The sequence below is a fragment of the Dipodomys merriami genome, unplaced genomic scaffold, assembly GCF_024711535.1.
Source record: "Dipodomys merriami isolate MVZ:Mamm:240054 unplaced genomic scaffold, mDipMer1.0.p SCAF_103, whole genome shotgun sequence".
Classification (NCBI taxonomy): Eukaryota; Metazoa; Chordata; class Mammalia; order Rodentia; family Heteromyidae; genus Dipodomys; species Dipodomys merriami.
Window position 1 is genome coordinate 2,736,241 of NW_027202305.1, and position 14,153 is coordinate 2,750,393.

A 14,153-nucleotide genomic window follows, 5' to 3' on the forward strand; every position below is an offset into this window, starting at 1 on the left:
TTACATGCTCAGTACATTGGGTAATAACATTTTCTACTCCCCGTGATTATTATTTGAGCTACAAAAGCAGTGTTTATAAAGTGCATGCAATAATGTTGAGCAAATACATTATGAAAGATCTTGTTGAATAAAAAAATTGTCTTAAGAAAGTCAGCCATTAATCAAACCCAAATCTCTTCAATCTTCCCTATTTGTCCCCAGATCGCACCGCACGAGCGGGCGGGACGCAGAGCGTTAAGACGGCTCACGACACGAAGTCCGCCCCCCGCAGTTCCACTCGCCGTGGGGTAAGGCCTTCCTCAGAGCCGACTTCACCTCCTTGTTCCTCAGGGAGTAGATCAACGGGTTGAGGGAAGGGTTCACAATATTGTTCAACACCTGAACCACGGATTCCAGGCGCGGATTGGGCGCCGGCTGCAGGTAAACGAGCATCACAGGGCCGTAGAACAGGAGGACGGAGGTCAGGTGGGCGCTGCAGGTGGAGAAGGCCCTGCGCCGGCCCTCCGAGGAGCGGATGCGCAGGATGGAGACGACGATGCGCGTGTAAGACGTGAGCACCAGGAGGAAGCACGTGAGGGAGACCACGCCCACGTTGGTGAGGCTCACCGTCTGCACCAGGGAGGCGTCGGCACAGGCCAGACGCAGCACCACGGGGATGTCACAGAAGAAGCTGTCCACCTCGCGGGGGCCGCAGTAGGGCAGCCTGAAGACGAGGAAGGTGAGGACGGAGGCGTGCACGCAGCCGCCCAGCCACGTGCCCAGCGCCAGGCCGGCGCACGGCCGGGGGCTCATGATGGCCGTGTAGCGCAGCGGGTGGCAGATGGCCACGAAGCGGTCGTAGGCCATCACGGTGTACAGGAAGCACTCGGTGCAGCCCAGGCAGTGGTAGAAGAAGAGCTGGGTGGCGCAGCCCCGGAAGGAGATGCCGTGATCCCGGGTCACCAGGTACAGCATCATTTTGGGGGAGCTCACTGAAGGGAAAAATATGTCAAACACCGAGAGATTTCCCAGCAAGAAGTACATGGGGGTGTGGAGGCTGGGGGAGCTGAGGAGGGCCAGGAGAATGAGCAAGTTCCCCAGCAGTGTCAGCATGTAGAAAGCCAGGAGGAGGACAAAGAGGACATTTTCCAGGCCGGTGGTTTGCGGGATTCCCAGCAGGAGAAAGTGCGTCACGGCCGTGTGGTTTTCCATCCGCGTGGTCAGGGCTGGGAGAGCGGAAGGGCTGGCCTGGGGGGGCTTGCCGGAGAAGCAGAGATCCCGCACAGCCGGGGAGACCCACGTGCCTGCTCCCCAGCACTGGAGAGGAGAGACCAGCTGTGCGGCTTTCAGTAAGTCAGCTATCTCCCAATCCCTTCCTCAGTCCCAAGGAGGTAACCGGATCGGTGATAAGGCATGGAAGGCGCTAGGAGGATCTTCACTGCTGCCTATACCCAGTTTAATTGCCACGTCCTGTTCCCAGGCTGACTCCGTGTGAGTGAGAAACCTCCACGTCCCTCGTGGATGCGTTGGTAGACACATCAATAGAGGTCAGTGTTCTAGAGTAAAAGCCTCGTGAAACACTGCCCCACCCACCCTTGGTTTTGTGTTTGTTTTTAAAATGTGTTTAATCCAAGTACGCAGGCCAACACCTAAAATGCTAGCTGCTCAGGAGGCAGAATCTGAACTTGAGGCTCCAAGCCAGCCTGGGCAGGAGAGCTCATGAGACCTCTCCAATTAACCAGCCAAAAGAAGCCAGTAGCGGGAGACTGGGTCAGCTGGCAGAGCACCAGCCTCGAGCTGAGCCAAACGCTAAGGGAGAGCGCCCTAGATCTGAGTTCAAGTCCCAGTGCTGGCAAAAGAAAAGCAACACTGTGTTTAAGCTGTGTGGGAAGGGCGGCTCAAGCCAACAGCAGAAGCCAGGCCAGCACACCGGGCAGGCACGAGGCTCCGAGTTCACACTCCGGTACCGGCAAAAACCAAGCCGCCTTTAAGATGCTCTGGTGCAGCCGCCGGGGGGGGGGGGGGGGGTCACCGCGGCAGCCGGGAGGCCTCGGCCAGCTCAGCCAGGCCGCAGACAGCACAGACCACAGAGCCGCGGAGGCTGACTACTGGACCCGCAGCAAAGCAGAAGCGAATACGCACGGCCGTGTGGGGGACAGGTGGACAGGCACTCCCCGTGCAGGCAGAACCACCTCCCAGGGACAGATTCCCCGCTCTCCCGGGCCCTGGGCACGGTGGGGCCGGGCGCACTCGGCTCCCGGCGTTGGTTTTTAGGTGAAGCTTCGCCGTCCGGTAGTCTCCTCCCCCAGCAGCAGCACAGGAGCGGCGCGTTCAGAACGGAGGGGATCACGGCTCCTCAGGTGAACCCAGCCCACACCCAGCCCACCCCTGGCCCTTTGTGGTTAGCTCAGCTGCCAGGATGTTTCTCTCTGGGCCCCAGCCAGGCCTGGAGCCGGGGATGCGGCGGCCCTGCTCCGAGCCGCAGAGCTGCCAGCCACCACCTCAGGAAGGAATAAACGTCTCCAGCCACCTTGGAGACCCTCTTCTCCGGGGACCCTGAATGCCACGTGCAGCGCAGAGGGACCAATTATCCTGCATTCTCCCCTCCTCCCTCCTTTCCTCCCCCCGCCTCTCCCTCCTTACATGTGTCGTCCCCGCACCTGAGTGTGCTCATTCAAGGCTGGTGCTCTACTACTCGAGCCACAGCACTGCTCTTGGCTTGTTGGTATCTCATTGGAGGTCAGAGTCTCATGGACTTCCTGCCAGGGCTGGCTTCAAACTGTGACCCTCACATCTCAGCCTCCTGAGTAGTCAGGATTACAGGCATGAGCCACTGGCATCCTTCCTTCATTACTTTTTTTTTTTTTTTGGTCGGTCATGGGGCTTGAACTCTGGGCCTGGGCGCTGTCCTTCAGCTCTTCAGCTCAAGGCCAGTGCTCTACCATTTGAGCCACAGCGCCACTTCCAGTTTTGTGGTTTATTGGAGATAAGAATCTCACAGACTTTCCTGCCTGGGCTGACTTTGAACCTCCATCCTCAGATTTCAGCCTCCTGAGTAGCCAGGATTACAGGCATGAGCCACCTGCTCCTGGCTTTCATTACTTCTTATACTAAAACATGGTTGCCTACGCATGCTTCACTATATTCCATTTCAGAGCTCTGGAATTCTTTTTTATTTTTATTTTTATTTTTTTATTTTTTATTTTTTTTAGTCCAGTCGTGGACCTGAACTCTGGGCTTGGGCACTGTCCTTCAGCTCTTCAGCTCAAGGCGAGCGCTCTACCACTTGAGCCACAAGCCACTTCTGGCTTTTTCTGTTTATGTGGTGCTGAGGAATTGAACCCAGGGCCTCATGCATGCAAGGCAAGCACTCTACCACTGAGCCACCTTCCCAGCCCTCTTTTTTATTTTTTTATTATTATTATGAAAATACCATACAGAGGGGTTACAATTACATGGGCAAGATAATGAGTACATTTCTTATCAAGCATTGTTGCCTCCTCCTTTGTTTCCCCTTCCCATCCTTCCCTCCCCCCCTCCCCCCACCTCCCCCAAAGTTGTAAAGTTTATTTTTCGACATAACGGCTTGTATATCTCATTGTTGCAATGGGTCCACCTGTATTCCTATTTAAACAATTTGTTTTTTCCCTTCCCCTCCACAAATTATACCAGCATCAAATACAGTGAAAGCAGGGGTTATACCGTTGGGGAGGGACATACAAAGCAACAAAGAAATCATCTTATAAATATGTTAGAAACTATCACAAGAAAGAAAAAAAATTTGAGTCCTTATCTTGGGGTTCATTTCACTTAACATCAACATATCTGACCTTTTCTGCTTGTCTCAGACATATACTAGTTATTGCAAATAAGGGAAACCATGGGACCTATGTTTCTTTGGGCCTGGCTTACTTCACTTAATATAATTTTTTCCAAGTCTTTCCATTTCCTAACAAGTGGGGCAATGTCATTCTTTCTGATGGAGGCATAGAATTCCATTGTGTATATATACCACATTTTCTTGATCCATTCATCTACTGAGGGGCATCTGGGTTGGTTCCATATCTTAGCTATGGTAAATAAGACTGCAATAAACATAGTCGTGCTGGTAGCTTTAGTGTGGTCTTGTTTGTGATCATTTGGGTAAATGCCCAAAAGTGGGATTGCTGGATCATAGGGGAGCTCTATGTGAAGTCTTTTGAGGAACCTCCATACTGCTTTCCAAAGTGGTTGAACAAGTTTACACTCCCACCAACAATGCAGTATGGTTCCCTTCTGTCCAGCATCTGTTATTATTAGAGTTCTTGATTATAGCCATTCTAACTGGGGTAAGGTGGTATCTCAGTGTTGTTTTGATTTGCATTTCTTTTATGGCTAGGGAGGTTGAGCATTTCCTCATGTGTCTATTGGTCATCCTTCTTTCTTCTTCAGAGAAGTTTCTCTTTAAGTCTTTAGCCCACTTATTTACTGGACTGTTGTTTCTTTGAGGATTTGTTGTTGGGGGATTTAATTAATTTAATTTAAAAAATTAAATTAAATTCCAGGTATATTTTAGATATGAGACCCTTATCTGTTTTATGGCTAGTGAAGATCTTCTTCCAGTCCGTGGGCTTTCTATTGATCTTACGAGCTATGTCCTTTGCCCTGCAGAAGCTCTGCAACTTTATGCAATCCCATTTGTCCAACCTTTCTTTGATTTGTTGTGTTTCTGGGTCTCTATTAAAAAATTTCAGTCTGTGCCAAGGAGACCTAGGGTTTCTCCTATTCCATCCTGTAATGTTTTCAGAGTGTCTGCTTTGACTCCGAGGTCTTTGATCCATTTGGAGTTGATTCTGGTGCAGGGTGATATGTAAGGATCTAGGTTTAGTTTTCTACAAGTACTTAACCAATTTTGCCAGCACCATTTACTGAAGAGGCTGTCTTTCTTCCATTCTATTTTTTTAAGAGCTCTGGAATTCTAACCCTTGGGCTATTTTCAACTAGGAGATCCAAACTCGCTTCAGATGTTTGCGATTGCTCACTATTCTAATGCCTGGAGGGTCCATGTTTGAACAAAGAGCTGGAAACTGGGAAATAAACCACTGGGAGAAAAGAGCAGAGGCAACACAACTCGGGAGGAAAAGCCGAGCAACCTGGAGGCACTACTTCCCAAACCCAGCCAGGGCCGGCGGCTTGCACTTCCATCCCGTTTTCTGAAAAGTCCTCTTTTTGGTTTTCCTTAAGACGGCCACCTTTGTTCATGTCCATATGCATGCATTGCAGTGATTGATGGGCGTGCTGAGAGTCCAGGCAGTGGGCTTCGTGTAGAGACCTGTGAGCTGAACAGCCCTCTTCCACCACCTTTGCATTCCCAATCCTAAACTCCGTGGCTTGTTATGGTTTTAGAGTCACTTTCTCAAAGAAATGGAGCTACACAACCGGTCCTTACTGGGCAGGCTGAATAAGAGCGATTGCTCTGCTCATTTCCTTACTTGGACCAGCAAAGCAAGCACCTATGCTATGTCATGGTTGTCTCCTCTTCTGTGTTTGCTCTAAAGGACTTTATTCATTTCTTGAGATAGTAGTCTTTTCCTTACTGATTCGTTCGAACATTTATAAAGACCCTAATTCTTTGTAAGGTAAATTGTACTTTACATTTTGACATCTGTTTAAACTTTTTTTGTTTTTTCCCCCCATTCCGTGTGTGTGTGTGTGTGTGTGTGTGTGTGTGTAAAACTTTTTTTTTGTTGTTGGTCGTGGCTCAAGTGGTAGAGCAATTACCTTGAGCTGAAAAGCTGAAGGACAGCGCCCAGGCCCAGAGTTCAGGCCCCAAAAATAAATAAATAAAAAGGCACTGACATGTGCATTTATGTGATGCCTTGAGCTCTATTGAGCTCTAGAGGGTTTTTTTAAATTCCATCAGAGCTTTAATAGGGCAAGCGGGTAGAACAGCATCATGTCCAAGTGACACGTGAGGAAACTAAGACTCGGAGAAACACAAAGCTCTCGTTCCCCCACTGTGAGGATGAACTTCCTGGGATCGCTGCCGTTCTGAATTTGCAGTTAACAAAGCCCAATGCAACTTATTTCCAGATAGTCAATTAATTGTCCCCCAAGGATGAAGCTGAGTTGGTGTCAGCCCCCCCCAACTCCCACCCCATGGGGACGACAGAAAGGAAGAAGCAGCCTTCCAGAAAACAGCACTCAGGGGTCAGCGCCTCCGAATACCCGGCCGGGGGCTCCAGCGAGGTCTACAGGGGTGGGGAGGGAGATAAATGAACAGAAAGAGCCGGGCGCCAGCAGGAAGAGGCGTGTGGAAGTAGGGTTCCGGGGGCCCTGCTGAGCTCGGAAATGGCCCAGGAGCACTGAACAGCAGGGAGCCGAGCAGCCCAGCGGGCAATGGCTTCACGGTGGACTCAAGTGTAGGTGGTCACCAGCCTAGAAGTCTTCGGGAAGGAGGGCGAGGTACGGTGACGTGAAGGAAATCCTTCCGAGATGAGTATTTATTTATTGAATGTTAGAGTCGATAGAATCAGAGAGCTGAGACTTGCTAATGGCACCGGGCTTGTTTGTGCATTTTTATAGAGAATTTTCAAACCCAGATCCTTCTAGTTAAAATTTCAGAGATTCTGAATATACTAGGTTCACTTCTATGAGAACTTATCACTCCAACTCTTGTATTCATTTAAAAAAAAATCAGTGAGACGTAACCTAACTCTCTTGTGTGTGGATCAATCAAATTGGAGGAAAAATAAAAGAATATTATGTATTCCTTCAATTGATTTAAGTTTAATGTTACTATGTTCATCCTGACTTGAATGCTCAGCCTTTCCATCGGTCTCCTGATGGAAACAATACTCCCCTGCATCAGTGAAAGATCGGCTCTAAAACTATCGGTAGAATCCTGAAATTCTAGTGCCACACCCTTCACATAGCTGGTCACGTTAAATTTATAAACTAGGCAAAGTAAAAGACCAGCAAGCAATAACAGCATGGTAGCCTGAGTCGGACAATGAAGTCCCGCGAGATCGGTGTGAATGTGGTCTTAGAGATGTGGGGTATGTCCAGACTGCACTGAGGGACTGACAGCTGGCAGGTGAGCAGGGGCTGGCTGCCTCTCCACACGCGGACACCTTCCAGCTGGAGAGAGGAACATTCCCCCAGACCTGAGCAAAACTCAAGAGCCAGGGGTGGGAGCCGGAGAAGCGAAAAATCAGGATAAAGAGCAAGAGAGTGAGACTCAAAGAGAGAAAGAGAGGGAGACAGACAGACAGCAGGCAGAAAGTGGGACAGAGAGAGGCCGAGGCGGAGACAGAGGGTTGGGAGGTGGACACAGGCCTGACCGCGGACACAGGTGCCAGCTCCCCAGCTCCTCGGCCTGCCCCGTGGGATGCAGGGCGGGAACGGCTCGTGGGTGTCTCACTTCACCCTGGTGGGCCTGCACCACCCGCCCCAGCTGGGCGCCGCGCTCTTCCTGGCCTTCCTCCTCATCTACCTCCTCACCGTCTGCGGCAACGGGCTCATCATCCTCACCATCCTGCTGGACGCGCGGCTGCACCGGCCCATGTACTGGTTCCTGTGTCATCTCTCCTTCTTGGACATGACCATCTCCTCGGCGATCGTCCCCAAGATGCTGGCCGGCTTTCTCCTGGACAGCCGGCTCATCTCCTTCGGGGGCTGTGTGATCCAGCTCTTCTCTTTCCACTTCCTGGGCTGCACCGAGTGCTTCCTGTACACGCTCATGGCTTACGACCGCTTCCTGGCCATCTGCCGGCCTCTGCACTACGCCACCATCATGACGCGCGGCGCGTGCCACTGCCTGGCGCTGGGCACCTGGCTGGGCGGCGCCGCGCACTCGCTCTTCCAGACCACCTTCATCTTCCGGCTGCCCTTCTGCGGCCCCAGCCGCGTCGACTACTTCTTCTGCGACATCCCCCCGGTCCTCCGCCTGGCCTGCGCCGACACCACGGTCAACGAGCTGGTCACCTTCGTGGACATCGGCTTCCTGGCCCTCACGTGCTTCGCGCTCATCCTCACTTCCTACGGCTACATCGTGGCCGCCATCCTGCGGATCCGGTCGGCCGAGGGCCGGCGCAACGCCTTCTCCACCTGCGCCGCGCACCTCACGGTGGTGGTGGTGTACTATGTGCCCTGCACCTTCATCTACCTGCGGCCCGGCTCCCAGGAGCCCCTGGACGGGGTGGTGGCTGTGTTCTACACCGTCATCACCCCCTTGCTGAACCCCATCATCTACACGCTGCGCAACAAGGAGATGAAGGCCGCGCTGCGGAGGCTGGGGGGCGTCCGGGACGTCCAGCCCCGCTGAGCCCGCCGGGCCGACCAGACTCAGGCAGAGAGGGGAAGCCCCACCCTGCCATCTGGTCCCAGTCGTGGTCCGGAACTGTGTCCACGCCACTCAGGGAGGGAGCACCCTGTGGAAGGGGTCTAGGGCGGGCCAGTCCCCCGTGAAGGCTGCGCCTCCCTGCGGTCTCCGTGGGCGAGCTCGTTACTGATGCTAACCCCTGTGTGGCTGCAAATTAACCTTGGTGCGGACGATCGATCTGACTTTGACCACAGTTGTAGGCGGTAGGTACGAGTGTAGATGGTTGCTATCCTTATGAATTCTGTAACTACGGGGAAGTTGAAATTCACTGGAGTGAGTGGCTTTTTCCAAAAGCCCTGCTCTTGGCTGTCTACCTCAGTGAGGAAGATAAGATGACCTTGGACCTGACCTTGGAGGAGTACTTTCACCTCAATGTGAGGAACCCACTACCTGTGCACTGAACCAGGGCCCGAGAAGGTTTAGTCTTCTTGGCGTGTACAAGGATTGGACTTGGTAAAATAATGGGTGTGTCAAGGTGAGGGTGCTTGGTCCTTCTTCCCCCACAAATGCCACCTCCTGCAGATTAGGGTCCCCCTGCTCTTCCATGGCTGTTCCCAGAGTGCTCCACTAAGATGGTGGACACGTGTGTGTGTGTGTGTGTGTGTGTGTGTGTCTGTGTGTGTGTGTCTGTGTCTGTGTCTGCTCAGTGTCTGTGTCTGTGTCTCTGTCTCTGTGTCTGTGTCTGTGTCTGTCTGTGTGCCACCACACTCCTGCGCTCGCTATGTGGCTTTGGGGTTCAGATGCGGGGCAGGTGTGTGGGGCAAGCCTCTGGCTACAAGATGTTGAGAGCCTTGAAGAGCATCCCAGTCGCCTTCTAGGAACGCTGCCGGCCTGGCCCTGGGCTTCCCTGGTCCTCCGCTGCCCCCCGTGCCGCTCAGCACGTCACCACAGTACCTTGGCTAAGCGGATTCTGGGTTCCCCAGGCTCCAATTGGACGGTTTCAAACCTGTGACAAGCTGGGCACCGGTGGCTCACGCCTCTAATCCTAGCTATGCTGGAGGCCGAGATCTGAGGATCACAGTTTGAAGCCAGCCCAGGCAGGAAAGACTGTGAGACTCTTCAATAAACTACTCAGTAAAAGCTGTAAGTGGTACTGTGGCTCAAGTGGTAGAGCTCTAGCCTTGAGCACAAAGAGGCTCAGGGACAGCATCCAGGCCCTGAGTTCAAGCCCCAAGACTGGCAAAAAAAAAAGAAAGAAGGAAGAAAGGAAGGGAGAAAGAGAGGGGGGAAGGGAAAGAGGGGGAAAAGGGAAAGAGAGCAAGGGAACCCGAGGAGAGTGGGTCCAGACTGGTCCACACTGAAGGCTTTCTAAGAAGTGTGTGTTGTCCACGAGTGCCTTTGCTGTCTGTGGAACAGCAGAGATGCAAAGTTAAACATCACCCGCTGCACCCCTGCACCCCCTGCACCCCTGCACCCCTGCACCCCGGGCACCCCCTGCACCCCTGCACCCCCTGCACCCCTGTACCCCCTGCAGCCCTGCACGCCTGCACGCCTGCACCCCCTGCACCCCTGCACCCCCTGCACCCCTGCACCCCCTGCACCCCTGCACCCCCTGCACCCCTGTGCCCCTGCACCCCCTGCACCCCCTGCACCCCTGCACCCCCTGCACCCCTGCACCCCGGGCACCCCTGTACCCCTGCACCCCTGCACCCCTGCACCCCCTGCACCCCCGGGCAACACAAGCGACTTCAGGCATAACTCCAAATCAGTGAGGTTATTGCCTGTCCCAAACCTGTTTCCATGAAGAGAGGAAAATGCATCTCCACATGAGGCAGGCTAGAAATGTACAACCAAAAGCTGACCGAGAAACAACTGACATGATTCATTGTGTAGTATGTATTGTGCAAGAAAAGATCCGGTATCTTAGCCACTAAAGATAGACTTCTTTTTTTTTTTTTTTTTTTTTTTTTTTTTTTTTTGTTGGTCGTGGGGCTTGAACTCTGGGCCTGGGTGCTGTCCCTCAGCTCTTCAGCTCAAGGCGAGCGCTCTACCACTTGAACTACAGCGCCACTTCCTGTTTTCTGGTGGTTTATTGGAGATAGGAGTCTCACGGTCTCTCCTGCCCGGGCTGGCTTTGAACCGCGATCCTCAGATCTCAGCCTCCTGAGTAGCTAGGATTACAGGCGTGAGCCACCAGCGCCCGGCAAGATAGACTTCTTAATGAATAGCCCCGGGGACCCTGAGTAGCCATTTGGAAAAAGATGACCTTAGATCTATCTCTTATCTGCTGTAGGCCACAAAGTTAAAAAAAAAAAAATACAAAATCACACAAGCACAGAGAGAACATGGATGAATTATTTTTTCATCATTGTGTAAGAGAACATTTACTGTTACTCAAGATCCACAAGCAATTTTCAACACGTTTGAATGTGTATGTCGACGTACTTAAATAACAGGAGGTAAGTCTCTCACCATGGGAGAGAAACACCCAGAGAGGAAGCAGGCATGGAACGATACTCAGCGTGAGACTGGAAGGCAGCCGTGGAGGCGGTGGGTGGCGGTGGGAAAAGTGGGAGAGAATGACACACCCAGTGACATTGACCCAGGGGCATTGCGTTCATAAATGGCCATGGCGGATTGACACCCCTCTGAACAACTACTGAAACACACTCAACAAAAGTTTAAAAAATAAAGAAAGGCAGACATGGTGCTTGGGAGACCAAAATCACGACAGAAAAAAAAAACAGCAAATTAAAAAGTGTTCACACAATGCAACATTGAATTAGTTTTAAGACGTCAAAGACAGGAAGAATCCAAGAGAGCCTGCGTGCGCTGAGCCCGCCCTGCGGGAAGGAAGAGCAGGCAGCAGACATAAGAGAAAATTCCCAGCAGGTTCAGACCCAACTTGCTGGGAACACCACGGAACGCGCTGAACAAATTGTCCTGGCGCTCATTAGTTCTTCTCTCCAGGGCTCCGATGCACTTGAGAGTTGTGTGTAGATGAAATCTGAAAGATCTCCCTCTGCATGGCGGGGGCAGCGGGGGAGGTTCTGGGTGACGTAAGAGCACCCCAATGCGGGCAAGGCTCTGCCAGCTGACACACAGCATTAACACCCTGCCTGCACACGTCCCCCGTTGCACACGTCCCCGCGGGATGCGGTGGATGAGGACGGCTCCGGAGTCTCCGCTTGAGAACGCGTGCAGAAGCCTGGGCCTCCCTGGAGTCACACAGCCTCGGTGGCTCCAGCTCTTCCAGTCCATGATTGCCCTGCCAACGGCCTAGACCGCGCAGGGAGACGCTCCTTCCGAACAGCACAATGACCCGGAGAGCCGGCAGCACGAGGACTCAAGAGCAGCACGGACGCGGCGCGGCTCCAGCTTCCTCCGGCTCCTGAGGCCGGCGCGCCCCGGCCGAGGGGCAGCTCTGGGAAGGGCAAAGCGGATCACCTTGCTGTTCATGTGGGGTTTGCTGGAAGGGAGTCAGCTAGCTGTGTGTGAGCGTGTGTGTGTGTGTGTGTGTGAGCGTGTGTGTGTGTGTGAGCGTGTGTGTGTGTGTGTGTGTGTGTCCAGGTGTGCGTGCGCGCATGCACGGGTGTGTAAGATGGCTCCGGCGCCAGAACTCCTCAACCAGACCAGTGCGGTGAGCCACTTCGTCCTGGCGGGGCTGCTGTACACAGCCGAGCACCCCGCCTTCTTCTTCCTCCTCTTCCTCCTCGTCTACGGCACCACCGCGGCGGGCAACCTGCTCATCCTGGTGGCCGTGGGCTGCACGCCGCGCCTCGGCTCCCCCATGTACCACTTCCTGGGCCACCTGTCCTTCCTGGACGCCTGCTTGTCCACCGTGACGGTGCCCAAGGTCCTGGCGGGCCTGCTGGCCGCGGAGAGCAGGCTCATCTCCCTGCCAGGCTGCGCCGCCCAACTCTACTGCTTCCACCTCCTGGCCAGCACCGAGTGCTTCCTCTACACCGTCATGGCCTACGACCGCTACCTGGCCATCTGCCAGCCCCTGCGCTACCCGGCGGCCATGAGCAGGCCGGTGTGCGCGGGGCTGGCGGGCGGCACCTGGGCCGTGGGCGCCCTGCACTCGGCCCTGCACACGGCCCTCACCTTCCGCCTGCCCTACTGCGGGCCCCGCCACGTGGCCTACTTCTTCTGCGACATCCCGCCGGTGCTGGCGCTGGCCTGCGCGGACACCTCGGCCAACGAGCTGGTCATGCTGGTGGACATCGGCGTGGTGGCCGCGGGGTGCCTGGCCCTCATCGTCGCCTCCTACAGCCTCATCGTGGCGGCCGTGCTGCGCATCCGCACCGCCGCGGGCCGGCGCCGGGCCTTCTCCACCTGCACGGCCCACCTCACCGTGGTCCTCCTGTACTACACGCCGCCCGTGTGCATCTACCTGCAGCCGGGCACCGCCGGGGCGGGCGCGGGCGCCCCAGCCGTCTTCTACACCATCATCACCCCCGTGCTCAACCCGTTCATCTACACGCTGCGCAACACGGAGATGAAGCGGGCTCTGCGGGGGCTGCTGTGCCGAGACTCCTGAGCCTCCACCGGGCAGTCTCCCTGCCTCCCCGACCGGACCCGCCACTCCACCCGCCTGCCAGGAGAGCAGCCGCAAACCATCCCCAGGACCTCGGAATGACTGGCTCCCACCATGACTTGGTCAGTGACCTGCCTCACATGTCCCTTCAGCCTGAACAAGGGGCAGGCGAGGGGTGCACAGGGCTACTCAAACCCTCCTCTGGCTTTAACATTCTTTTAGCATTTTTGCAAAATGATTTGATTTCCAGTGTGCCTGTGAAATTCCGTACTGAACGTGGTGCACTGTGAACGTGGAGACGCGGCTGGCACGTGTGTAAGTGCTCCGCAGGTGTTTATGTAACAGACGATTGCGTAGATGACAGCCCGTGTCCCCCCGCTGCGCACCCCAGCCCAGAGCTGCCCGCCGAGGCTCCTGGAGTAGCAATGTGTCACCTGCAGACTCCGAGGTGGGACCAGAAAAACATCCGTAAGATAGGTGCCCGCCGCTGCCGGCTCCCTGGCACAGGCCAGATCGGAGCAGCGCCGCCAGGGAAGGGCTGACCGCCGGCGGGCCGCACCTCCTTCCAGGGCCGCCCCACCCCTCCACAGACTCTCACCGGGTCACCAACGGCACAGCGCACACTCCCTGCACGCAGATTCAGACTCGTGCAGCCAGGAAACCCTCCATCGCTGAGAGCGAGGCTCAGTCGCTGCAGGAGGAATGGAGATTTAGAGAATGGAGACTTCTTTTTCTCCTGGGCACAGAAATGACCACACAGCTGTCTGAGGAAGAAGGGTGGGAGACATGGAAGGACGGGAGAGAGACTCGGAGGTGGAGCAAGCCACTGAGGCAATCCTAATAATCACGCGTTGCTGTTAATGAACTAATGGCTACTGAGTAGTTCCAAGTAATAAAGATACGCAAAGGATGTTGCAGAAGAATTCTCCGCAGGATTTCTCTCAAAGGTGACGGAAATGGACAAATTGGTGTAACTGATGGTGCCACTGCAAACAAAGAATTCAGAAAGCGGCAATACTGATTAGAATTGTATATTGGACTGTGGACATGGTGTACATGAATTCAGCCAATCAGACACCAAGGAGAAGATACATTAGGCAAATTCCTAGATAAATATATAGTGACTTCTAGATTGCAGAAGCTGCCAGGTTTAGAAGAAGGATGATCTGAAAAACTATGCCTCTTAGAAGGCAAAAAGAATGTTAGAACCCACGGGGGAAAACCGTTTTCAGCAAATGTAGTGCAGTCTTTTATAGCATTATTCTGATATTAATGGTTACATATTGTTGGATGAAGCAAGTGACTACTATAAACAATCTTTAAAAATAAATA

General features: G+C 53.9%; 3 protein-coding genes across 3 annotated transcripts; 2 read left to right on the plus strand and 1 right to left on the minus strand.

The window, feature by feature from the left end:
* Positions 1-234: 234 nt before the first annotated feature.
* LOC138809659 (putative olfactory receptor 10D4) lies at positions 235-1,191 on the minus strand. Its single transcript, XM_069996436.1, has one exon. The coding sequence runs from the start codon at positions 1,189-1,191 to the stop codon at positions 235-237; it is 957 nt and encodes a 318-aa protein (XP_069852537.1).
* Positions 1,192-7,348: 6,157 nt separating this feature from the next.
* LOC138809664 (olfactory receptor 10G6-like) lies at positions 7,349-8,284 on the plus strand. The gene has a single exon (XM_069996452.1). It carries the CDS (start codon positions 7,349-7,351, stop codon positions 8,282-8,284), a length of 936 nt encoding a protein of 311 aa, XP_069852553.1.
* Positions 8,285-11,882: 3,598 nt separating this feature from the next.
* On the plus strand, positions 11,883-12,824 carry LOC138809666 (olfactory receptor 10S1-like). Its single transcript, XM_069996464.1, has one exon. The coding sequence runs from the start codon at positions 11,883-11,885 to the stop codon at positions 12,822-12,824; it is 942 nt and encodes a 313-aa protein (XP_069852565.1).
* Positions 12,825-14,153: the final 1,329 nt, after the last annotated feature.

Coding starts and splice junctions, on each gene's coding strand:
- LOC138809659 (XM_069996436.1), bottom strand. CDS start 1,191: ATGGAAAACCACACGGCCGTGACGCACTTTCTCCTGCTGGGAATCCCG.
- LOC138809664 (XM_069996452.1), top strand. CDS start 7,349: ATGCAGGGCGGGAACGGCTCGTGGGTGTCTCACTTCACCCTGGTGGGC.
- LOC138809666 (XM_069996464.1), top strand. CDS start 11,883: ATGGCTCCGGCGCCAGAACTCCTCAACCAGACCAGTGCGGTGAGCCAC.